At 40.3% G+C, this 24,554-nt stretch overlaps 1 protein-coding gene across 3 annotated transcripts; it reads right to left on the minus strand.

The window, feature by feature from the left end:
- Positions 1-225: 225 nt before the first annotated feature.
- LOC128702178 (hsc70-interacting protein) lies at positions 226-16,175 on the minus strand. 3 transcript variants are annotated; one of them, XM_053796272.2, is made up of 9 exons: positions 16,026-16,175; positions 14,911-15,042; positions 14,456-14,622; positions 14,136-14,303; positions 12,188-12,329; positions 9,323-9,425; positions 7,965-8,072; positions 6,089-6,220; positions 226-2,873 (listed from the first exon to the last, which is right to left on the minus strand). In XM_053796272.2, the coding sequence occupies exons 2-9, from the start codon at positions 15,015-15,017 to the stop codon at positions 2,622-2,624; spliced, it is 1,179 nt and encodes a 392-aa protein (XP_053652247.1). In that variant the 5' UTR covers positions 15,018-15,042; positions 16,026-16,175; the 3' UTR covers positions 226-2,621. The 3 variants fall into 3 exon arrangements, with proteins under 3 accessions (XP_053652247.1, XP_053652246.1, XP_053652248.1); XM_053796271.2 differs by lacking the exon at positions 16,026-16,175 and adding an exon at positions 15,871-15,956; XM_053796273.2 differs by lacking the exon at positions 16,026-16,175 and adding an exon at positions 15,867-15,885.
- Positions 16,176-24,554: the final 8,379 nt, after the last annotated feature.

Below are 24,554 nucleotides of genomic sequence, written 5' to 3' on the forward strand. Positions count from 1 at the left end.
GGAGAGGGAAGACTAGATCAAGTTCCTAGGATTAAGGAACCTGCATTGAGGGGTCATTAGATCAAAGGTCCATCTCCAGCATCACAGACCTTCCCATGAAGGGATAGGTCATATAGCTATGAATATAAAAGTAAAACCAGTATTATCATGTCTTTCAAAAAATACTAAACCCTGAGTTAAAGGGTTTTTTGGATTTTTAAGTAACTTATGGTAAATAATACAAAGTTTTGTCTAGACTTTTTTGTATCAATTTATGTTCTTAGTCAACGCAGGAAATTCATCTCGAGTGCTACACCTATAGACCAGCCTACCCATCGAAGCAGTACATGATTACCTATATGTAGAAGCAAAATTATACTTTCATTACCTCATATTCAACATAATACTCTGCTTTTTTAAAGTTCCCAGTGGTTGAAGTGCATACTACAGTCTTTTTATATCTAGCTTTTACCTCATGTTTAACAAACATTTCCAATGCTCTCATTATTTGTAATGTCTAAACTGAGATCCACTTTGAGAACACTATCCAGTATTCAATATTTTCCTGGCAAGGACACCAAACTACACTACTGCTTTGTATTCTAATTCTGGTCTAACTTATATACATATATTACACTATATAAAATATGATTGTACAGAGTGAGAAATAACTGACAGATTTATTAACAGCTAAGAGATCTGTGTTTAGCCTCAAAACTACTGCAACAGATGACCTCTGACCAAGGCTGAAATACAGTATACAGATCTCTTCTCAATTACATTTCTCTAAGTGGCTTCTCACTTTGCATAGATCAGTGTGTTATACCTGAATCCAAGCTTATATATCATTAATTTTTGTTATTTTGAAGTTTAGAGTAAATAGCTTTCATAAAAAAAAATTCCATTAAGGTTGACCCAAAGACAACAGTTATCATTCTTCACCCCCCTTGTCTTTCCAGATGTGCACAAACACTGCAATCCAATTATATCCCACCAATCTCATATTCCCAGGCTCACACTCCAATGGCACATCAATTCCTAAATACTACTCTCCTCCAGTTATTTTGATCCAACACACACACATGTGCTTGCAGGAGGCTCAAGCTCTTGCCTTTCACATTTATTTTTAATTATTCGTCTTACAAAGCAGCACAGCATCCATAGAAAAAAAAAAAGCCAAACAAGTATGGCTCATGTAAAAAACATGCACATAAGAGCATAAGGTGTACAAAATCCCAAAAAGGTTCTACATAAAAACTCGAAAATCTGCCAAAAATATATAGCTGCACGAGAGCAAAGGAGGTTCCCCATGGTGCCACTTTAAACACAATCCAAAATTCGCTCCACATCAAAACCTATAACAAAGTCAAAACTATGAAGAAACCAGGAAAGTTCTGCATTGTGCAGGCTATGACACAGAATACAAAATTTTGTCAATGTCAAAAGTAAGAAACTGATTAAAATTCCTGGCAATGGGTGGGGCAAAGTATACAAGGCATATTACTGGGGGCAGGGGGAGGGATGAGGGAGAGAGCAAGAGAGATAGGTAGGTAGGTAAAGGAACAATTAAGTTTTAATCTGAGGAAGGGAAGGGTAGCTTCAATTCCGAAGAGCAGGAGCCCTTAACCCTTAAACTGTCCAAACGTAGATCTACGTTTTTTCAACATTTGAAAGTATGTAAAAAATAAAAAGTTTTTTTTTTTTTACATTTGAAAATGTGTAAACAAATGTAGATCTACTTTTGGAGCACTATGTATGTGAACATAGATCTGCTTGGACAGTTTAAGGGTTAATAAAGGAACCCCCCCTTTAAAGATCTTTTTAATTAGCAAATAAATGAGAATGCAACTTGCCATCAGACAACAAACAAGCAATGTACATCAAACAAATTTATTAAGTTGTTCTGCCAAACCATTTCCCATTTATCCACTCAAAATAAGCATTTTGGGAACTCAAAGGTAACAGCATCATTGGTAAACTCAAATTCCAGTTGGGTGGAAATACATAAAAGTTTCTAAGCACAGTAAATGAAAGGGACACTATTAGCTGCCTTTACAGGTCAATACCACCCTGACGAGGAAAATTACAAGTGGGGGCTAAGACGTCAGTCAAAATTGCACCCTCCTTCCCCCGGCAAGACAATGGCCATACATCATATACAATTAGGAAGAATCTCTAATACTAGAGTCGAATACTAATGAATAGATAGTGAAAATTTCTCAATGGACACAAGATTATACACTGCATGTGAATAGTTGTTAATGGCAGACTACCATTAGCCAAGAACTTGTTGCTTTCATTAATTGGCTTAATAAAAAAAATCCACATGGCAATACAACTACCCATTACAAAAGATTTAAGAGAATTTTAAACATCATAAATTTTATTAAGAGAATTTTTCCTTGACAATATCCACATTACAACTTTTATAAGTAAATAAAGAAAATATACACTAGTAGAGGAGACCAATATCCAAGGAACTCTATACACTAATTTTAATAATATTGAAATAAGTAAACATAACTAAACAAATACATATACTGTATCCTCATCTGTAAATATATCCCTGCCTATTTGCATGTTCAAAATAATATTAATCTAATTTGTTGAGGAGAAACAATATAGCCATTTTGTAACTTCCATTAATCAAGATCATCATTGCCACTCTGAGAGGGAGGACCTCCTGGGAAGCCACCTGACCCAGGGAAACCACCTTTTCCAGGAAAGCCACCTGTCTCGGGGAAGCCTCCCATTCCAGGCATACCTTCACTGCCACCTCCAAGTTTGGAAATCAGTTTGTTAATAACTGATGCTATTTTTGGGTTTGACTGGTACTTGAAAATATTTGATGGATTGGCAGACACATCCTGGAAAGCTGCAGCAACTTCTGGATCCTGTTAATAAGAGATAGAGGTATATTAATTGTTGTACATAGTTGTTTTACTTCATAAAGACATTAACCAACTTAACTGCCATTTAACACAAGCAATTATCTAGCTGGCCTTATCTGCTGCTTCAAGTAGGGACTTTAATAACTGGCAATTATAAAGTTGAAGTTGGAAAGTAATCTAAAATGTGATGTCAGCACACTTCTGGCAAGACAGAAATTGAATGAAAGATGGTGAATTATTTCTTCTTTGGGGATCACCCTGACTTGGGAAGGAGATGGGTGCAGAGAAAAATAAATACATAGGAGTTTGGTAATAGGTAATATTTTGAGAACAGAAAAAGTAAAAATTGTATCATAAGGTGAAATAGCAGTATTATCTTAACTTGCAATTATTTAATAACTGTATGGAAGAGGGTAAGGTACCTAGGGATTGGCAGAGAGCATGCATAGTTCCTTTGTATAAAGGCAAAGGGGATAAAAGAGAGTGCAAAAATTATAGGGGGATAAGTCTGCTGAGTATACCTGGTAAAGTGTATGGTAGAGTTATTATTGAAAGAATTAAGAGTAAGACGGAGAATAAGATAGCAGATGAACAAGGAGGCTTTAGGAAAGGTAGGGGGTGTGTGGACCAGGTGTTTACAGTGAAACATAAGTGAACAGTATTTAGATAAGGCTAGAGGTCTTTGTGGCATTTATGGATTTGGAAAAGGCGTATGACAGGGTGGATAGGGGGGCAATGTGGCAGATGTTGCAAGTGTATGGTGTAGGAGGTAGGTTACTGAAAGCAGTGAAGAGTTTTTACGAGGATAGTGAGGCTCAAGTTAGAGTATGTAGGAAAGAGGGAAATTATTTCCCAGTAAAAGTAGGCCTTAGACAAGGATGTGTGATGTCACCGTGGTTGTTTAATATATTTATAGATGGGGTTGTAAGAGAAGTAAATGCGAGGGTCTTGACAAGAGGCGTGGAGTTAAAAGATAAAGAATCACACACAAAGTGGGAGTTGTCACAGCTGCTCTTTGCTGATGACACTGTGCTCTTGGGAGATTCTGAAGAGAAGTTGCAGAGATTGGTGGATGAATTTGGTAGGGTGTGCAAAAGAAGAAAATTAAAGGTGAATACAGGAAAGAGTAAGGTTATGAGGATAACAAAAAGATTAGGTGATGAAAGATTGAATATTAGATTGGAGGGAGAGAGTATGGAGGAGGTGAATGTATTCAGATATTTGGGAGTGGACGTGTCAGCGGATGGGTCTATGAAAGATGAGGTGAATCATAGAATTGATGAGGGAAAAAGAGTGAGTGGTGCACTTAGGAGTCTGTGGAGACAAAGAACTTTGTCCTTGGAGGCAAAGAGGGGAATGTATGAGAGTATAGTTTTACCAACGCTCTTATATGGGTGTGAAGCATGGGTGATGAATGTTGCAGCAAGGAGAAGGCTGGAGGCAGTGGAGATGTCATGTCTGAGGGCAGTGTGTGGTGTGAATATAATGCAGAGAATTCGTAGTTTGGAAGTTAGGAGGAGGTGCGGGATTACCAAAACTGTTGTCCAGAGGGCTGAGGAACGGTTGTTGAGGTGGTTCGGACATGTAGAGAGAATGGAGCGAAACAGAATGACTTCAAGAGTGTATCAGTCTGTAGTGGAAGGAAGGCGGGGTAGGGGTCGGCCTAGGAAAGGTTGGAGAGAGGGGGTAAAGGAGGTTTTGTGTGCGAGGGGCTTGGACTTCCAGCAGGTATGCATGAGCGTGTTTGATAGGAGTGAATGGAGACAAATGGTTTTTAATACTTGACGTGCTGTTGGAGTGTGAGCAAAGTAACATTTATGAAGGGGTTCAGGGAAACCGGCAGGCCGGACTTGAGTCCTGGAGATGGGAAGTACAGTGCCTGCACTCTGAAGGAGGGGTGTTAATGTTGCAGTTTAAAAACTGTAGTGTAAAGCACCCTTCTGGCAAGACAGTGATGGAGTGAATGATGGTGAAAGTTTTTTCTTTTTCGGGCCACCCTGCCTTGGTGGGAATCGGCCAGTGTGATAAAAAAAAAAAAAAAAAAAAAAAAAAAAAAAAAACTTGCATATTAGTAGACAAATGCCTAACAGACAATTTTTTTTTTTTTGAGGAGTAATAGATGTCAGTCAGTCATTTAGTGGTTCGCTACGGTAAAGAGTAACGCGTAAATGAAGTACAAAGAGGCTGGCACCAGTAGGCAAGATGTGAAAGTAAATGAATTAAAGATGAGTTTCAAAAAGATCTATGCAACTGCTAGGAAAAAAGGTAGGCTAGAGAAAGTACAGAAAATGAGGTAAATTTACAAATGCATTGCTAGTGTGTGCAATAGAAGTTTGTGGAAATAAGGTAGGTGAAGATGACAAGAGGAATGACTGGTGGAATGAGGAGATCAAGAGGGTGGCAAGAGAAAATTATTATACAAGAGGTATTTACAATGTAAAAAATGATATACAAAGTTAGAGTACATAGGAGATGAAGAGGCAGATTAAAAAGAGTGGTGAGGGAACGAAAAATAAGCCAATGAGAGAATGGGCAAGCCTATCAGTAAATTTTGCTGAGAATAAGCAACAGTTTTAGATAGATCAATAAGGTGAGGAAGTCTAGAGAAAATGAACTTAGCAATTAAAAATGAAAAAGGGGAGGTAGAAGTACTGGAAAGAGTTGATAGCTTGAGAAAAGTCACCGAATGTTAAATAAAGAGGAAGTGATTTCATGGGTTAGGATAGGAAGGATAACATCATACAGGAGTGGGGTAGATGTGGGCACTGAGACAGTGGGTAAAATGATAGGGAAGGGAGGTAGAGTAGCTGGGATAGATCTAAGATGCTAAAACCAGGTGGGGATATAGTGCTGGAGTGTTTGGCATCTGTTTAATATAGATGAAAGAGGGGATACCAAAGGATGGGCGGTGTTTGCATAGTTCCATTTGCATAAGGAAAAAGGGTACAGGAGGGAATGTAAGAATTATAGGGCAATAAGCTTTTTGAGTATACCAAGCAGTGTATGGTAGTGATATTAGTGAAAGGGTTAAGTTAAGAAGGCAGGACTGCAGAGCAGGGAAGATTTAAGGGTAGATAACTATTCAATCCAAAGTTTGAAGGCTTCTTCTGCCCCAACCATTCATTGCATGACAGGCATGTTACTCTTGCAACATGTCTCATGCTGGGACAAACAGCCATAAAACAGGCAAAACTCTGAAAACTTCTAAGTAGTCTTACTTGCAATGCTGCCAAAATATCAGGATCCTTGAACAAGTTTCCTATATTGGGCATTCCGCTTGGACCGCTGCCTCCTGGCATTCCTCCCGAGAAATTGAAAGAGGTTCCGGATTTCTCCTGTTCAGCTTGTGCCTGAAAGTATCAAATTAATGGAAAAAAGGTACAGCACATTTTTAAACGCATAACTGAACTGCCTTAACCGTAATAAACAAAACTGTTGGTAGAAACAATACCACAAAGCAAATGGACAGACTGACAGTCTAGTTCTTTCAATACTGATCAATAGGTGTCAAATAAGAATAGTGTTATTTTATTTTTTTATTATCACACTGGCCAATTCCCACCAAGGCAGGGTGGCCCGAAAAAGAAAAACTTTCACCATCATTCACTCCATCACTGTCTTGCCAGAAGGGTGCTTTACACTACAGTTTTTAAACTGCAACATTAACACCCCTCCTTCAGAGTGCAGGCACTGTACTTCCCATCTCCAGGACTCAAGTCCGGCCTGCCGGTTTCCCTGAATCCCTTCATAAATGTTACTTTGCTCACACTCCAACAGCACGTCAAGTATTAAAAACCATTTGTCTCCATTCACTCCTATCAAACACGCTCACGCATGCCTGCTGGAAGTCCAAGCCCCTCGCACACAAAACCTCCTTTACCCCCTCCCTCCAACCCTTCCTAGGCCGACCCCTACCCCGCCTTCCTTCCACTACAGACTGATACACTCTTGAAGTTATTCTGTTTCGCTCCATTCTCTCTACATGTCCGAACCACCTCAACAACCCTTCCTCAGCCCTCTGGACAACAGTTTTGGTAATCCCGCACCTCCTCCTAACTTCCAAACTACGAATTCTCTGCATTATATTCACACCACACATTGCCCTCAGACATGACATCTCCACTGCCTCCAGCCTTCTCCTCGCTGCAACATTCATCACCCATGCTTCACACCCATATAAGAGCGTTGGTAAAACTATACTCTCATACATTCCCCTCTTTGCCTCCAAGGACAAAGTTCTCTGTCTCCACAGACTCCTAAGTGCACCACTCACTCTTTCCCTCATCAATTCTATGATTCACCTCATCTTTCATAGACCCATCCGCTGACACGTCCACTCCCAAATATCTGAATACGTTCACCTCCTCCATACTCTCTCCCTCCAATCTGATATTCAATCTTTCATCACCTAATCTTTTTGTTATCCTCATAACCTTACTCTTTCCTGTATTCACCTTTAATTTTCTTCTTTTGCACACCCTACCAAATTCATCCACCAATCTCTGCAGCTTCTCTTCAGAATCTCCCAAGAGCACAGTGTCATCAGCAAAGAGCAGCTGTGACAACTCCCACCCTGTGTGTGATTCTTTATCTTTTAACTCCACGCCTCTTGCCAAGACCCTCGCATTTACTTCTCTTACAACCCCATCTATAAATATATTAAACAACCACGGTGACATCACACATCCTTGTCTAAGGCCTACTTTTACTGGGAAAAAATTTCCCTCTTTTCTACATACTCTAACTTGAGCCTCACTATCCTCGTAAAAACTCTTCACTGCTTTCAGTAACCTACCTCCTACACCATACACTTGCAACATCTGCCACATTGCCCCCCTATCCACCCTGTCATATGCCTTTTCCAAATCCATAAATGCCACAAAGACCTCTTTAGCCTTATCTAAATACTGTTCACTTATATGTTTCACTGTAAACACCTGGTCCACACACCCCCTACCTTTCCTAAAGCCTCCTTGTTCATCTGCTATCCTATTCTCCGTCTTACTCTTAATAGTGTATGATATATAATTTCAAATTCAGGTACTTAAAGTTAGCAGAATATGCAGACTGATAAAGCAGTACGAATATTCTTACTTTCTTTGCTTCCTCTTGAGCTTTATGCAGCCTCTCTCTCTTCTCTCGTAACTCCTTATCTTTTCTCTGGCGCTCATACTTGCGGTTGTGCTCTTCTAACTTTGTAGCCTATCAAAGAATTAAAAATTAGTATTAGACTTTCATCTTTTAATTATGAAGCATCTTCCTTGATGTGCTGGTGAGTTGACCAGATAGAAAAATGCATACTGTTGAAAATTAACTGTTGATAAAGGCAAGTGCCATGCAAGATAATGCTATTTTTTCATAGCTCCAATACTGTACCTTAATACTTTGGGGTGCTCATCGGTGTATCTTACTTTTTCTCGTCTCTGCCAATGTCTTTTTCCATTCCAATACAACTATTTCATCACAAAAGTGGTCTTGTACAATCAATCCATTTAGTTGTCTAAAAGAATCATTGTCAATGTTAAGAGTCAAGCAAAAATTAAATGAAACTTCTGAGATACCTTAAAGTATTATGCAAAATCAATAATAAAAATTTATTTCAGAAATTTTATGCTTGTCCAGAAAATGGTCTCCAAACAATAAAACAAAAAAAAAAAAACGAATATGAACTTTTCTCCCAATCCAGTCTCTAAGCCAAACATTTCCAGTTCATGAAAAGCTATCAGGACCAACCATATATTACTGTTGTATGTAAAGTGTTTACAACAGGCCATGTCACATGCTTATCTAAAACTGCCAATATAGAACAGATTCCATATTTACAATGTTCTCCACTTAAGATAATGGCCTTTAACCCGTAAACGGTCCAAACGTATACAGTGGACCCCCGGTTAACGATATTTTTTCATTCCAAAAGTATGTTCAGGTGCCAGTACTGACCGAATTTGTTCCCATAAGGAATATTGTGAAGTAGGTTAGTCCATTTCAGACCCCCAAACATACACGTACAAACGCACTTACACACACTTACATAATTGGTCGCATTGGGAGGTGATCGTTAAGCGGGGGTCCACTGTATATATGTTTTTTCAACATTTGAAAGTAAGAAAAGTAGATGATCTTTTTGTTTTTTTTACATTTGAAAAAAAAAAATTGAAAATATGTAAAAAAAAAAAACGTAGATCTACTTTTGTAGCACTACACATGTGAACGTAGATCTGCTTGGACCATTTACGGGTTAAGAACAAATTGCTTTTTTTTTATTTGATAAAAAAACCTCTAGGTTATTTTAGGAACATGTGAATAGTACTGGAGTTTAGTACTAGAATAGCCTACACAATTAGCTAATAAAAAGAATTTAAAATATCCTTCTTGTCAACCAAAAACTTCCTTAAGAAGACCCTTAACTCTCTTGAATTTGATTTAGGAAAATATTACTCATTTGTACTTACATTTGGTTGTACTTCTTTCAGCCACTCATTTGTTTGCTCATCAAAGTCTAGTTTACAGGCCAGTCGAAGATCTTTTGCCGCTTCCAGCCAATTGCCCAACAATCTATGAAAATAGAGACTTGTTGATATAATAAAGTAATGAACACTTGTATAATTCTTTAATCACCAGTATCAAGAAAAGCTGCACCATTTTTTTTTAACCCGTAAACGGTCCAAATGTATATATACGTTTTTACCGCTAGTGCCCCAAACGTATATATACGTTTTGTGTGTCCTACATTTAACATTGCCACGATAAGCCAGAGTCGCCTAGACATGCGAGAATGAGTGTGAGCACTCACTGTGCACCATATTAAAATAATTGGGGATGCCTAGGTACCATATGCTCTTTTTTCCTATTAAAAAACAATGTTTTTTTTTTTCTCAAAAAAGTTGGGGCAGTACGGTAGTGAACGTATATATACGTTTGGACCGTTTACGGGTTAATATCTACAGAACCATTTCTGCTCCACAGACTATCTTGTCCCATAAAATAATACATGGGTTGTTTGCAGTGAACATGCCAATGAGCAAGAGGCTACTGAACCAAAGCCACCTTAAACAACTACAAAAAAATCAAAAGAATAAGCTGAGAAAAGAAATGTATACATCAATAATAGTAAAAGATTAGAGAAAATACAGGCATAGGAGGGTCCCCACTTGCAAGGTGGTTTGGTTCCATCTTTCTGCCGTAAAGCAAAAGTTGCCGTAAACCGAATCTTTTTTTTTTCACTTTTAAATGTATACATGTGTCTAAATGCCTGATAACATGTTTACACTATCATATATTAAATTAGCAATAGAACTAGGCATAAAAAAAGTAAAATGCACATGCAGTACACATTACTTTAAAACATTTGTAGTCTTAAAGTGAGAGGAGAGAAGTATTTATTGCAGCAAGTCAGGTGTGGTAGCCCGGCCAGCTACCACACCTCACAATTGTTTGTTTTACAATGACTGCAAATATTTTCTTTATGTAGCATATTTCGTATAAAATTTAAAACCAAAAAATTGAAAGCTCCTCAGAGCAATTATTAATTATTATGCTTACTGCCATCAACATGCGTACCTTGTTCACCTAGTTTAATCATTTCTAACTTGACACTCTTCTTCATATCACAATTAACTTTAGAATGCCATATAAAGGAGAGAAAACAAGAGAAATGCGAAGAATGTCAACAAACTTAGTTAGCAGGTGGTGGGCAGTCAGGCGAACACAGTTCATATACATTCACTTCGCATAATGCATGCATTTGTGAAGGTTTTCCCCAAAATATGAGCACCTTACGTTGTGTACAAGTTGTCTTCATGTTCGTTCAGTAGAATAAACAAACACTTCCATTCTCATGCAGCACCTTTTTTAGATCAAATGATGCTACGAGTGAAAGTATACAAATGTAATATTTTTCTACAATTAACCCCCCGAATAATACTTCACTGTAAACAGTTTCTCTGGTGTTGGACTAGAGAAAATTCTTGCTATCATTGTTGCAAGCCACCTGGCAACCACATCTCATTTATGTCAATTTGTTCTATGGTTGTATTATGTTTATAAGATATGTAGTATGTTTCTTTAGGTACAGGCAAGTACAATTATCAGAGTATGTATATACAAAATATGCAATAACTTAAAACACTTGAAATTTTTAAAAGTTTCCAGACAATTGAAAGCCGCAGAGCTCATGGAGAATGTAAACAGCGGTGCACAGACGCCATGATAGCTAATCAGGAAGCCACAAACAAGTTCTTGGTTGTAATTTGAAATGTCTGTATTAGCAAACTGCCATGCAGTGTGGCCCTCCTGTACTAAAATTTAGAACAAGATGTTAAATGATTTCATTCATAGAGCACATAGCAGGATGCAGGCAAATTGGAAAATATGGATATGAACAGACTGCTATAATTAACAAACACAAAGCATAATGAAATGAAAATGCTACCAAGACCCAGAAAAAAAATTTACTGAATATACTACATAAAGCCTAAATGAAGTTAAAGGGAGGAAGGAAAAAATTAATTGGAAAATTAAAATAGAAACCTTACAAAAAAATATTTGATATAAAAATATTGACTAGTAAAACATTAATGAAACAAAATTCAAAAAGTCCTCTTAATGCAAAAGCATTCAAATGAAACTACTCAGTGTGAGAAGAGTATAAAAGAAAAGAGAATTTTCAATATCATATTGGTAAAAGTGGAATGAACTAAGCAATGTCAGTGGATAAACTTAATACCGATTCAAAAACAAGTACGAGAGAAATAAGTCATTTTAGAATAGCATGTTGAACCTCAGAGAATTACGCATAATACACTTAATCAACAATGGATCCCAGAATGACAAAGCATTACAGAGTAAAAACAAAATTTTTTTGGTAGATAAGAAAAAGGGAAGATGATACCCGTATTAAAGTTTATAAAACAAATATGATGCCACATGTTAAAGATTTTCTGAAACTAGCTAAAAGAAAAAAATAGTTAAATTATATTTCTTTTCAAAAAAGGGTAGATTGCTGGAATGTATTAAAAGAAAAGTGTTCAATACCAATCTGGAATTTAATTATAGACAGAACACTTAACACATCCCTACTCCTTTAATTATACTGTACCTGTTGAAAAGAATGCTATTTTTGTCTCCTCTTTATATTACTGACAAGTGAAAAGCATTTAAAGCTAATTAGTTTTACTAATTCTATATAGCAATGATGGATGCAAAATGTCCAAAGCCAATTATTTTCACCAATTCCATTTCCATTTTTACTCAAAATTTTATATTCTACAAATTTCCTCTAGAAAATAAATAACATAGTAAAACCTGATAGCTTTTACCTTTGTGCTCGTCCTCGAAATTTATACGCTCCAGCCGAGTCTGGATTATGCTTGAGTGCCTCATTACAGTCCCTGATGGCTGCATTTACTCTTTTTTGTTTCAGAAGCACACTTGCCCTTTTAGCATACAGCATAGCAGATTCTAAAAGACAGTTTTCAATTTAAAATTTTTAACTTAAAATAGTGAATAGCCTGTCTCATTCATGTAGGTCAGAGTTGGAAGAATATTACAAGGTTACATAATCTTTTTCATTGTCATATTAAAGTACCTAACTGTCATAATGCCTTCCAGGGCTCTAATAATTGTATTTATAACTTGAAATGCATCATGTACTGTTCCATGTAGTAAAGATGAAAGTCACACAAATTCCTTAACTTATTCCAATACTCTACAGACCTCTCATTGCAAATCTAATATTTCATAACATCTTGTGAGATTATTATTATTATTATTATTACAATCAAGGGGGAAGCGCTAAACTCGGAGGATTATACAGCACCTGGGAAGGGGGGGATGTGGAAGGCATTCAGGCTTAATTTGGGGAACTGGAGCACAGATCCAATTCCCTAAATCAAGAGCCCATCACCAACATCAAGGAACCTTCCTTGAGCAGACATCTTGTGAATGTTGTAACATCTCCACCTTTCAAAATCCATCACACTATTTTTGTATGGACAGCATAGGTCTTTCAGTATTTTCTATTTAAAAAATTAGAGAAACTAACATTCCTTTGAAATGAGCTAGTCTTTTTTTTTTTTTTTTTTTCTTTTTTAATCTGAAAATTTTCCTTCAATTGTTTCCCTGCTCCCATGAATATTATATCACCTTTAATATGCTACAGTACTTTTTTTTTTTTTTTTTACCTCAATGGCAGTCTCCTGTCAAGGCAGGGTGACCCATTCATTCAATCTCTCTTGCCACAGGTGTAGTGATTAACTCAGAATACCCTTAAACTATAACATCAACACCCCTCCTGCACGTTACCCCTCCATAAGTTACCTTGCTCATACTCCAAAGTATGTACTTACTGCCATTATTCCAGAAATTTATCCCCATAAAACTTCACAGGATACGAGGCAAAGGTACTGTATATCAAATCTGAAGTACAGAACAATAACAACATATCCAAATATATTTCTAATACTATACTCTACCCACTTTACATTTATATATCCATCTTGTCCTGTCAGCCTCTTATCCCTGCTTACATAGTCAACCTTATACCTGCTCATCTACACACCTGACATTATGCCTTCTCATGTACACACTTCTTGCCACCCTAATCCCATACTTGTGTACACACATCAACCTTGTACCTGCTCATGTACACTGGAACAAGATGAGTGAATAGTGTGGTGACAAGAAGGGAGGCTGTAGAAGGCTTCTCATGTACACTTTTTATCAACACCTGCAATCACCTATTTATTCAATATGCTCTGAAGATCTACATTTTAATGTACCCCATATTTTTCACCCCCCTGCAATTAATGGCATCACACAAAACAGTCCTGTCATTCTACTCTGGGAGCTACATAGTTCCAGAATAATTATGAACATTTATATCTGCAACCACATTTATGTTATTCATTCAGCACAATATTATGAGGGAATGAATAAAAAATGTTAATACAACACCAAAATAATAATGAATAAACAGAAGACAGGTGTTCTAAAGGTGTGTTTGACAGTAATATGAATGGCATTAATATTTAGACAGTATAAAGATATAAATAAGGGCAATAAGTATTGTCTATAACAAGGTTTGCCATGAAGTTAGGTCTATTATTAATAGTTTATTACAATTTTATTTTCACACTGGTAAAACCAGTCTTATTTTTCAACAAAAAATGATCAAGAGCCTTCATTAGGTCTGAAATGACATTTATAAATATGATAAGCAAATATAAGCAATTCCATCATGTGTAACAATATTTTAATTTGTCTTACCTGGATTAAATTTTATTGCTTCTGTGAAAAGATCAACTGCTTTTTGCAAATCATTGTCAGCCAAAGCCATCATAGCTTCAGACCGTTTTTCATCAGCTGCATCCATATCCTCTTCTGTTGGTACTTTACCACCATCTGCTAACTCAGGTGGATCTTCTATTTCAGGTTCTACAGAGGAGTAAACAAATGTCAAAATTTAATATTCAGCGTTACTACTGAAATCAATAGAAATTTTTTAATGCTTGAACCTTAGATATATGATATAATGGATTTTCAAATATTCTGAGTCAAGAAATGTAAACACGGCTACCAAAACTAACCAATCACGCCTTCATTATTCAGCTCGACATCACTTTCTTCATCCTCCTCTTGTACGGTAGGCTCAGGTGTACTATCTTGCATTGGTGGTTCGTTAAATGGTGGTGGTGAGGTTTTGAAACTTGAGCCAGCAGAAGGGATATTAGCACCCAGACTATGCAGATATTCCCTATAATAAATTAAGTTACGAGTTTTTGACAGCAGTTAACATTTATAAAACAAGAAAAATAATGCTAAATATATACAAGAGAAATCAAAGCAATTCTAGACCATTACCACATATTTAGTCTATTTTCCTTCTAGAAAGAAAGCTAAAGCTTTCAATATTCAAATGAGGTTGGCTTTGAAAAATCTGGTTTGGGTGGATTAAAAAATTCTGAAAATCTTGACATACACTTTAAATTCTGTTATAGTACCTGGAAGGAATATCACTAAAAAACTAGCAATAACCACTTACTTGAAGAATGAAAGCTGAGGAAGCTGTAGAATTCCAGGATTTTCACGACATGCATCAATAAACCCTTGAAGCCTCTTCAGGTCTTCCTGATTCATACTCTCCGCCATGGTTGTCACAAACAAAAACTCCCACCTGCATCAGAATCAATTTGATGTAAAAATAAGCATTACAATATCCTGTATTTTTTAGATTATGAGACAAAGGGAAATGACACCAGCTAGTTAACACCCAGGTACCTATTTACTTGCTAGGTGAACTAGGTGAACAGGTGTAAGGAAACTAGAGCAACGTTTCCATCCATGCCGGGGATCGAACCATGGACACCCAATGTGCGAAGCTAGTGTTGCCTACCAGACCATGGGCCACATTAGGAATGTTTTCTTACACCTGCAGTTCTTGTTCACCTAATAGTAAGTAGGTACCTGGGTGTTAGTCACTTGTGAGTTACATCCTGGGAGACAAGAATAAAAAGGACCACAATAGAAATAAGAAATAGTCCTCTATGACATTGATTTTCTCGGGTTATCTTAGGTAATTAATCCTCCCAGAGTTAAAAAAATACGAACAAAATATTAACTAAATCACTAAATGACTTAATATTACATTATGTAGATGTAACCTTGAATGACAAACCGACATTACAACTGTGGTTACTAAATATTCATTAAATCCATATTAATGAGGAAGTGCAAAAGACAGGACTCACACAACACAGTACATGGAAGGTAATAAGATTTGATCCAAGGCAGCAGAGCATATATAGTTAACATGGAGATGGTTTTATGCTCGTCTGACTAACAGTTTGCTACTTATACACTTACAAATATCCCTCTAACACATGACAACTTCCTTCATCTAAAACAAATTAACCCAAAATCAACCCCTGAACACTTAATTACTGATAATTCAACAATATTTCTCCCTATAACCAAAAAATCAACGTTTGAACAATATACCAACAATGACGTGTTGATCAGACCATCTTGTGACGGGGAAACTTTTACCCTCCCTGACCTGCCATCAGCTACCATGACTCTACAACCACCATGGCAGGATACTACAGTTATTAGTGTCTCTAACTGCTACAAAATATAATAAAAAGAGATAATAATTACGCTAGAGAGACGTATATTAGCGAGGCTCCAGCAGTGTGTCAGGCGCCACAGTGACTGAGCGTCTCCTACACTTCACTTTTTTAGGAAAAACTTATAAAAACTGATGTAAATACTCTATATTCTTAATAAGCTTCAAAAAAAATAACCATTACTTATTAGCTGTTCTTTGTTGTAAGGGTAATTATACCAGTGAGTGATCAGACAGGTGGTAATAATTAATAGTGAAATATTCGAGAAATATGGATAACTTAGGATACAAGAACCATGATGATAATATATATAAATGTAATTATATGGAGTTTTTACTCAGTGACTCGACAAAGTCCACCGAGAGTGCAAAATCTCAATAAAAAAATACTGTATTAGTATGTATTTAACGTTCTAGAAATATTGCAGTCAGCTCAAACATTGAGTGCCATGGTTCAATCCCCGGTACTGGTGGTAATATTACGTGTTCCCTAAGACACATCTGCTGTCCATGTTCACCTACCAGTAAAATAATAATAATATCTTTATTTACTTCAAGTACATGTAAAGGTATACAGTCCATAGCTGACATCAGTGACATATTACTGGTGTATAGAAAACTGCTTGTTATGCTGAGCATATCAGGCAAATTAGGTCAGTTTTGTCCCAAGATGTGACCCACACCAGTCCACTAACACTCAGGATGTGACCCACACCAGTCCACTAACACTCAGGATGTGACCCACACCAGTCCACTAACACTCAGGATGTGACCCACACGAGTCCACTAACACCCACACCAGTCCACTAACACCCAGGATGTGACCCACACCAGTCCACTAACACTCAGGATGTGACCCACACCAGTCCACTAACACCCAGGATGTGACCCACACCAGTCCACTAACACCCAGGATGTGACCCACACCAGTCCACTAACACCCAGGATGTGACCCACACCAGTCCACTAACACCCAGGATGTGACCCACACCAGTCCACTAACAGGATGTGACCCACACCAGTCCACTAACACCCAGGATGTGACCCACACCAGTCCACTAACACTCAGGATGTGACCCACACCAGTCCACTAACACCCAGGATGTGACCCACACCAGTCCACTAACACCCAGGATGTGACCCACACCAGTCCACTAACACCCAAGATGTGAATCCACCAGTCCACTAACACTCAGGATGTGATCCAAACCAGTAAACTAACACTCAGGATGTGATACTCATCAGTCCTCTAACACCCAGGATGTGACCCACACCAGTCCATTAACACTCAGGATGTGACCCACACCAGTCCACTAACACCCAGGATGTGACCCACACCAGTCCACTAACACCCAGGATGTGACCCACACCAGTCCACTAACACCCAGGATGTGACCCACACCAGTCCACTAACACTCAGGATGTGACCCACACCAGTCCACTAACACCCAGGATGTGACCCACACCAGTCCACTAACACCCAGGATGTGACCCACACCAGTCCACTAACACTCAGGATGTGACCCACACCAGTCCACTAACACCCAGGATGTGACCCACACCAGTCCACTAACACCCAGGATGTGACCCACACCAGTCCACTAACACCCAGGATGTGACCCACACCAGTCCACTAACACTCAGGATGTGACCCACACCAGTCCACTAACACTCCGGATGTGACCCACACCAGTCCACTAACACCCAGGATGTGACCCACACCAGTCCACTAACACTCAGGATGTGACCCACACCAGTCCACTAACACCCAGGATGTGACCCACACCAGTCCACTAACACCCAGGATGTGACCCACACCAGTCCACTAACACCCAGGATGTGACCCACACCAGTCCACTAACACTCAGGATGTGACCCACACCAGTCCACTAACACCCAGGATGTGACCCACACCAGTCCACTAACACCCAGGATGTGACCCACACCAGTCCACTAACACCCAGGATGTGATCCACACCAGTCCACTAACACCCAGGATGCGACCCACACCAGTCCACTAACACCCAGGATGCGACCCACACCAGTCCACTAACACCCAGGATGTGACCCACACCAGTCCACTAACACCCAGGATGTGACCCACACCAGTCCACTAACACCCAGGATGTGACCCACACCAGTCCACTAACACCCAGGATGTGACCCATACCAGTCCACTAACACCCAGCTACCCATTTTACTGATGGGGAACATAGAAAACAAGTGTAAAGAAACATGCCCAATGTTTCTACCCCGGCTGGGAATCGTGTAGTGGTTGTGTACGAATGGTATATAATACCGACAAGATGAGATTAAGACACATGCGCAACATCTGGGTATCTTTATTGTAGACGTTTCGCCATCCAGTGGCTTTATCAATACAAATTCTAGGACATAACTTGAAGACAGTAGAACTATGTACAGAAGATGAGGTAATCAGTCCCTCAACCTAGGAGTAGGTGTGAACAGCACCATAGTCGTGGAGATTCTGAAGCAGAAGAAAGGATCCTGGCGCTTATATAGTAACGTCAGGTGTAGCAAACGAGGGCATGTTCACTGGTAGGCGGGATTCCCCAGTGGAAGTAGGTCCTTCCCAAAGAGATGGGTTAGTGGTAGTAGTAGTTGTCGTAGCCGTGAAGGTTATGTACATGTCCTCAGAATTAAGATTCCATGATGTTGCAGTGTCTGACAAGTTGTGTACGAATGGTATATAATACCGAAAAGATGAGATTAAGACACATGTGCAACATCTGGGTATCTTTATTGTAGACGTTACGCCATCCAGTGGCTTTATCAATACAAATTCTAGACATAACATGACGTTACTATATAAGCGCCAGGATCCTTTCTTCTGCTTCAGAATCTCCACGACTATGGTGCTCTTCGCACCTACTCCTAGGTTGAGGGACTGATTACCTCATCTTCTGTACATAGTTCTACTGTCTTCATGTTATGTCCTAGAATTTGTATTGATAAAGCCACTGGATGGCGTAACGTCTACAATAAAGATACCCAGATGTTGCGCATGTGTCTTAATCTCATCAATCGTGTAGTGGACTGGTGTGGGTCGCATCCTGGGACAAATTTACTAATTTGTGGGAAATGCTCTCCATAACAAGAGACTTTCTATATAGTAGTATGTAATTGATGTCAGTTATGGTCTGTATACCTTGTACAGGTACTTTGGAAATTAATATTATTATTTTTTTTTATTATTATTAATTATTATTATTATACAACGAGCAGCTGCAGCACCATGCAGGTGTACTTAATTTTTTAATTCATGGGGAGGCGCTAAACCCAAAGGGCCACACAACACCTGGGGAGTGGGAGGTAATCAGGTTTGATCCAGGGCAGGGGAGGGTTGCTCCAGAGCTCTGCATTGCATCAAACTTGTAATATTTTCGTATATTTTCTCTGGAAAAATTACTACTACTACTACTACCATTACACTACTACTACCATTACACTACTACTACTACCATTATACTACTACTACTACCATTACACTACTACGATCATTACAATACTACTACTACCATTACACTACTACTACTACGACCATTACACTACTACTACTACCATTACACTACTACTACCATTATACTATTACTACCATTACACTACTACTACCATTATACTATTACTACCATTACACTACTACTACGACCATTACACTACTACTACCATTATACTACTACTACCATTACACTACTACGATCATTACAATACTATACTACCATTACACTACTACTAATACTACTACTACCATTATACTACTACTACTACCATTACACTACTACTACTACGACCATTACACTACTACTACTACCATTACACTACTACTACGACCATTACACTACTACTACTACCATTACACTACTACTACCATTATACTACTACTAATACTACTACTACCATTATACTACTACTACCATTACACTACGACCATTACACTACTACTACCATTACACTACTACTAATACTACTACTACCATTATACTACTACTACTACCTACCATTCCTCGCCCAGCTGCCGGTGAGGGTGGACGTTTTGCTACTCCTCTCTGACAGGCGCAAGTGCTAGCCAGGCTGTCACAATGGTGGTTGGGGTGCGACGCAGAATTAACACTGTCGGCATAGAATTACTGAGAGGTACAATTAATCAAGATTCGGCGTTGACGTTGTTGCCTCTGATTATTCGAGAGACATATGGGATTGAGGATTGCGACCTTTACGGTGTAGCCTTAAATGGAAACTACCGAATGTTCGTGAAACTGCTGTCATCACACGTGTATGAGGATCTACTTGCTCAATATCAGGATGTTGCTATCGAGGTTAACGAGGACATCCTGGTAAAGATGGTCGATGTTTCGAGTCAATTTACGTATGTAAAGTTACGTAATGTGCCTTTCGAGGCAAATGAAGCTGACCTACGTAGTGTGTTCGGGAAGTTTGGAACCGTACACGTAGCTCAACAAGGCAAGTGGACGGCAGGGGCTTATGTGGGTTATCCAGAAGGTAGTTTTAACCTAAAGATGACTCTGAGGCAACCTATACCTTCGTATGTGTTCTTAGATGAATTTAGGACACAAATACTCGTAACTTACGCTGGCCAACGTAGAACTTGTAGACTGTGTGATGGTTATGATCACATAGCGGCTGAATGTGTGCGGCGGAGGACTGGCCAGGGAATACCAAGAAGTGACATTACGAGGCGAGGACCTACAGTGACAGATCAGAACCGCCAGGATGGACGTAGGCGTGGTCGGTTGTGGAGTGAGGAAGTGGAGGAAATGCAACGTGAGGTGGAGCATGAGGGTGCAGTGCAGCAATTGAGTGCGTCTGCTGAGGATGTGATCCACGAGGCGGACAAGGACGTACCAAATGACGTAGAAATTGACGTCGTGCTTGAGACAGTTTTGCAGGAGATGTTCCCTAAATCGGAGGAAGCCTTGACAGAGGTAACGACGGGAGACCAGGTACAGGGACAAGGGAAAGCATGCGGGTCTGAAGAAAGGAATGTAATGTCGGCTTGGCCAAGTAGTGAGAAGGGGAATGAGGTGATAGAGGTCGAGGTGCACAATGAGGAAGGTCAGGAGACTAGCATGGCGGAAGAGGAAGTGTCGAGGAAGCGGGCAGCTGTCACGTCTGACTCGGATGACGTCCTCACTCCAGCACAAAGACCAGGGAAAAAGGCGGGGATTGAAGGTGTGTGTAGAGGCACAGAGAAAAAGAAACGCCAGCAAGGGGTTAGGAGTGGAGGGGATGGGGTGAGTGCCAAGGACGGTGTGTATGAGGTTACTGGACAGCGGAAAAATGTGGTGGGGAAAAGTGGGTGGAAAACGTAAGCAGGCCTAAGGTGTATGACAATTAATGTTAACGGTTTATGTAAGAGTGGTAAGTGTGTATGGTTGCGAGGACTGCTGTATCGTTACAAGGTAGATGTTGCCTTTATACAAGAGCATAACTTGAAAATAGGAAAATTGCTGGAGGTGGATGGATATAGGGCTTTTGTAACTCCAACGACACGTTTAAAAGGTGGAGTAGGTGTTTTAATTCGTGAGGCAAGCCCGTTTGTTTTGCAAAGGTTTGAGGGGGGGGGGTGAGGGAAGAATAATGAGAGTGGACGGGTGGTGGATGCGTGAACGCGTGTCCTTTGTTGGAGTGTATGCTCCGGCGGAGAACGATGCGAGGGTAAAATCGGCATTTGTAAGGGATGATCTGGTGTATTTCTTGAGAGCACTGCCCAGGGTTGCATTGATTGGGGGAGATTGGAATTGTATAATACGGAGATTTGATGTGATGCCAGCGGGGGCGGGATATTTTTCAAACGTGTTGCGAGACCTGTGTAGAGATATTGGGGTACGAGATGCATTTTGGGGTGGAATAGGTGAAGTGCAACATACGTATGTAAGGAGGGAATACGCAGCTAGACTGGATAGGATCTATATAACGCAAGGGGTTTCAGTGGAGTCTTTTAACACTATAGAAGCAATTTATTCAGATCACAGGGCAGTGGTGGTGGGGGTAGCATGGGACTCGTTAGTGAAACGGTTTGAAAGCTACTGGAAATTAAACACGCGACTCCTTGAGGATGAGGAAGTGGAGGAGGGGTTTGCTTCGCTGTGGAGGAAGCTAAGTGAGGAGGCAAAAAGGGTTGATAATGTTGTACGTTGGTGGGACAGTGTGGCCAAGGAGAGGATTCGTAGGTTTTACGTGGGTGAGGGGAAGCGGATAAATCGACTGAAGTATGGATTAACAAATTATTTGGAAAGTAGAATAGGATACTATCATGAACAAGGAGTAGTGGGAGGGGTATTCCAAACAGAGGCAATAGATGATCTGAAGAGCAGGATAAGAGAAGTGCAGGAGGAGAGATTTCATGCGGTGCGGGTGCAGGCGGGTGTGGAGGAAGTGCTTTGGGGGGACAAGCCATCGGCATGTGTGTTGAGGAGACAACAGCAGAGGAGGACAGCGACCACAATAGCAGATTTGGAAGTGCACACTGAGGTGAAAGGGTTTAGGGAGGGGCAGGTGTTAAAAACAACGGAGGTGATGAGTATGTTCGCGGATGCGTGGTATGGGCATTATTGGAAAAGTAAAGGAGTTAATAGGGAGGATCTTGATGGGGTGTGTGCTGTAGAGCCCGTAGCTCTGGGGAGTAAGGACAGGGAAGCTTTGGGTGGTGAGATTGAAGAGGGGGAGATATGGAGAGCGCTTGTAGACATGTGCAGAGGCAAAGCACCAGGTATTGATGGACTACCAAGTGAATTTTACTTAAAACATTGGGATCTGTTAAGGGGTTTTTTAGTAACGCTGTTCAATAGAATGAAAGATGGGGGAGAATTGGGCGAGAAGCAAAGTACAGGGGTCGTAGTGCTTGTGCCCAAGGGTAAGGGGCAGAGTACACTTAAGGATTACAGGGCGATTACTCTCATGTGTGCGGACTATAAATTGTTCGCGAAGATTTTGGGGAATAGGTTAAAATGTGTAGTGGGACGTGTAGTTTCAAAAGGTCAACTAGGGTTGCCAGGACGGTCGATGGTCATGGGGCACGGAATTCTAAAGGGGTTTGTTGAGAGTTTTGAGGGGACGCAGGAAGGAGGGGGTATGGTGGCGATTGATTGGCAGGGTGCTTATGATCAGGTGGAAAGGGAGGGTTTAAGACAGATCCTTAACAAACAAGGTTTTGGGGATGAGATTGTGGGGTGGGTTGAAACGTTGTATAAAGGGGCAAAAGCGAGAATTCAGATCAATGGACGTGTGGGAGGTGTGGTGAACATGGATAGGGGCTTGAGGCAGGGCTGCCCGCTATCACAGTTATTATTTGCATGTGTGCAAGATCCATTTTATAGGTTGGTTGAGACCAGAGTGTGTGGTGGGGAGGGGTCGAGGGAGGGCTTGATTAGGCATCATGTGGTAGGTTACGTGGATGACACGACACTCCTAGTCCGGAAGGGAACAAGATTGGGAGAGTTGGGAGGGGTGGTTGGCATGTTTGGAGGGGCGACAGGCATGACGGTAAACGTTGAGAAAACAAAGATCATGGGGCTAGGGGAGTGGAGAGACAGAGTTGATTGGGACTGTGATGTGGTGAGAAGGCAGGAAGGGCAGTTATTAATATGTGGCATTTCGTATAGAGCGACCATACGGGAGGCTAGGGAGGCGAATTCGTTGAGAATGGTGGAACGCGTGGAACATCGGTTGGGGATGTTGCGGCCTTATCACTTGACATTGTTGCAACGGGCGATTGTTATTAACGTATTGCTGTACAGTAAGGTATGGTATGTAGCAGCAGTTTTTCCATTGCTGAGGGCTGAGATTACTCGTATCCTTAGAAGTGTTTTTAGGTTCTTATGGGGCTCAGGATGTGAATGGATGAAGAGGGAGGTGGTGACTTTGCCGGTGAGGAAGGGAGGTTTAGGTCTGTTGGACCTGGGAAGGAGGGTGAAATGTATTTTTGTCAGGTGGGAGTGGAAAAGATTAGGGGGACAGAGGGGGACATGCATGCAAAGGTTACATGATATTTTGAGGGGAATGTATGTGGGTGGGGAATGGAGGGAGTGTGAGATTTTGTTGAGGGCACTTTTGTGGGCGCGCGAGCCAGACAAATTAAAGGTGAGGGATTTATATCGAATATTGAGGGTAGAGGAGACGGCCCCAGTTGAGGGGCTGTTCCCGATGTATGCATGGGGAGCTATATGGAGTCTGTTCGGTAAACTAAAGTTAGGGCCCAGGGTGCGAGAGATCATGTTCAAATTTTTACATGGGATTCTGCCTACTGGATCAGTCCTCAGAAACAGACGTGTGGTAGAGGAGGGTTGGTGTGGGTTATGTGGGGAGTTGGAAACAGCCTATCACGTGGTATACTTTTGCGACTATTTGGGGAGTGTGAGGGAATGGCTGGGGAAAGTGGTCAGGAGGATAGGAGGAACTGGGGTGTCAGTGTTTAGAGTGCTGAGTCTTGATATAGGGGGGTGGGGGAGAATGTGGCACGGGGAGTAGCTTATATCGTGGTGGATTTCGTGTACATATCGTGGGGAATGAGAGGGGTGGAT

This window comes from Cherax quadricarinatus, chromosome 83 (assembly GCF_038502225.1).
Source record: "Cherax quadricarinatus isolate ZL_2023a chromosome 83, ASM3850222v1, whole genome shotgun sequence".
NCBI classification, from domain to species: Eukaryota; Metazoa; Arthropoda; class Malacostraca; order Decapoda; family Parastacidae; genus Cherax; species Cherax quadricarinatus.